The sequence below is a fragment of the Sinocyclocheilus rhinocerous genome, unplaced genomic scaffold (assembly GCF_001515625.1).
Source record: "Sinocyclocheilus rhinocerous isolate Xijiao unplaced genomic scaffold, SAMN03320098_v1.1 scaffold11825, whole genome shotgun sequence".
Lineage (NCBI taxonomy): Eukaryota > Metazoa > Chordata > Actinopteri > Cypriniformes > Cyprinidae > Sinocyclocheilus > Sinocyclocheilus rhinocerous.
The window spans coordinates 3993-5986 of NW_015628311.1; the positions used below are offsets into that span (position 1 = coordinate 3993).

The 1994-nt window shown below is 28.9% G+C and overlaps 1 protein-coding gene across 1 annotated transcript in view; it reads right to left on the bottom strand.

The window, feature by feature from the left end:
- Window positions 1–389: 389 nt before the first annotated feature.
- Window positions 390–1994, bottom strand: part of LOC107737292 (nuclear receptor subfamily 0 group B member 2-like) — a 3717-nt gene continuing 2112 nt past the window's right edge. Inside the window, exon 2 of the mRNA XM_016548758.1 lies at window positions 390–1055. Within this exon, the coding sequence (XP_016404244.1) occupies window positions 814–1055 (242 nt within the window). The 3' untranslated portion in view covers window positions 390–813. The remainder of the gene's footprint in view (window positions 1056–1994) is intronic.

The following is a 1994-nucleotide window of genomic DNA, read 5'->3' on the forward strand; positions in this document are numbered from 1 at the left end:
TTGTTTCTTCATCAGGTTTGTAGAAATGTAGCATTGCATCAGTGTCTCAGCAACATTTTTTACACTAAATTACATTTTAACATGACACTTTTTTAACACCAAATCTACTGTTTTAGCATTTCAAATTGAACAAACTTCTTTTTGTCAAAAGTGTTGCTTGTGAAGTGTATTTGTGCATCTTTTCCTTCAGGATGTTTTCACATTTATAAACATGATTTAGGTGTCCACACTTTTATGGAGGATTATGTACATTAGTTAAACTGTTTTAGGGTTTCTCTTGTATGCAAGAAAAACATCAAATGTGAGAATTGTTCTAATTATAAGTTCAGTATTCATAGAAGTGATTTAGAAGCACATGACAAACACACGGGTTTTGATAATACCAAAATCTGTAAAAATAGATTTAATTGCAGTATATTTATGAACATACAAATGTTTTCCTCTAGCTTTCTCACAGAGACAATACATGAACCTCCCATAGGTGCGGAGATCTTTTCTAGAGAGTTTCATCAAGGAATACTTTGTAGTTTCACAATCATCCCGTACAAAACGCTACAAAGGTGCTTCCAAAAAAAAAAAAAAAGAAGGAAACAATCAATAAATCACATACTGGTGACCTAAATACCATTACAAAGGTGCAGTAATTTCATTAAACTGTGTAAACAATAAAGCTGTGCGAAAGTCTGTAACTTGTCAGATATTTCAAACGTAACCCTTACGCAGTGTGATTTTCATCCAGCGCTCGCACCTCAGCTTTCCCACGAACACTGGAGAAGATAACGCTCTGTGGAAAGTCTGTGAGTCTTTGGGTCGCTACCTCGAGAAAAGCATGTCGATCAACAAGTCCAGCAGATCTGCCTGACCGATGACCGGCCGAAAGAAGAGCTCTGTGATGAGGCTCGGAGGGATGGTCTTTAAAGCGGACGCGGTGAGGAGGATTCGAGCAAACCGCCCTCGATCCTCTGGATGAAGAGGCACCAGGACCTCCTTCAGAGCGTGCTGAGCTTCATACTGCAGACCCTCGATGAACAGAGATGCCTTCAGACCCGGCACATCTGCAGATGGAAAATAATGCGTGAGTGCAAAATCTATGGGTAAACGCAATAATTCAGGGTACAAATTATAAATATAGATAGATAGATAGATAGATAGATAGACACAGATAGATAGTCAGATGATAGATAGATAGATAGATAGATAGATAGATAGATAAATAGTCAGACAGACAGATAGATAGATAAATAGTCAGACAGACAGATAGATAGATAGATAGTCAGATGATAGATAGATAGATAGATAGATAGAGAAATAGTCATATGATAGATAGAAAGATAGATATATAGATAGTCAGATAATAGATAGATAGATAGATAGATAGTTTTAAATAATTAAATATATTTGAATAAAACTAAATTATAAATACATTGTTTAATGTTTAATTATATATACATTTTAATTATTATTTATTAAAATTAAATTTTTAATTAAGTCATTTTAAATAATTCAATATATATTTTAATAAAATAAAATTACAATACATTATTTATAAATAATTATTTATTAAATTATAGATAGATATAATTTTCAATAGCTATATATATTTAAATAAAGTAGCATTTTAAATTAATTAAATAAATCATTTTTAACAATTAAATAATCAAATTAAATTACAAATACATTATTTATATATAATTATTTACATAAATTAAAATGTATTAAATTAAATTATAGATAGATATAATTTAATAACTAAATGTTATTACAAGTATAGTCATTAAAAAAATTAAATTATAATAATTTATAATAACTTAAACTCTATATAACATTTAAAAGTAAATAAATAATTTTAAATAATTACATGTATTTTAATAAACTTAAGTTAAGAATACTTAGTTTATAAAATAATTATGTATTTATATAAATAATTATTAAATTACATTTTACACACACACACACACACACACACACACACACACACACATATATATATTCAT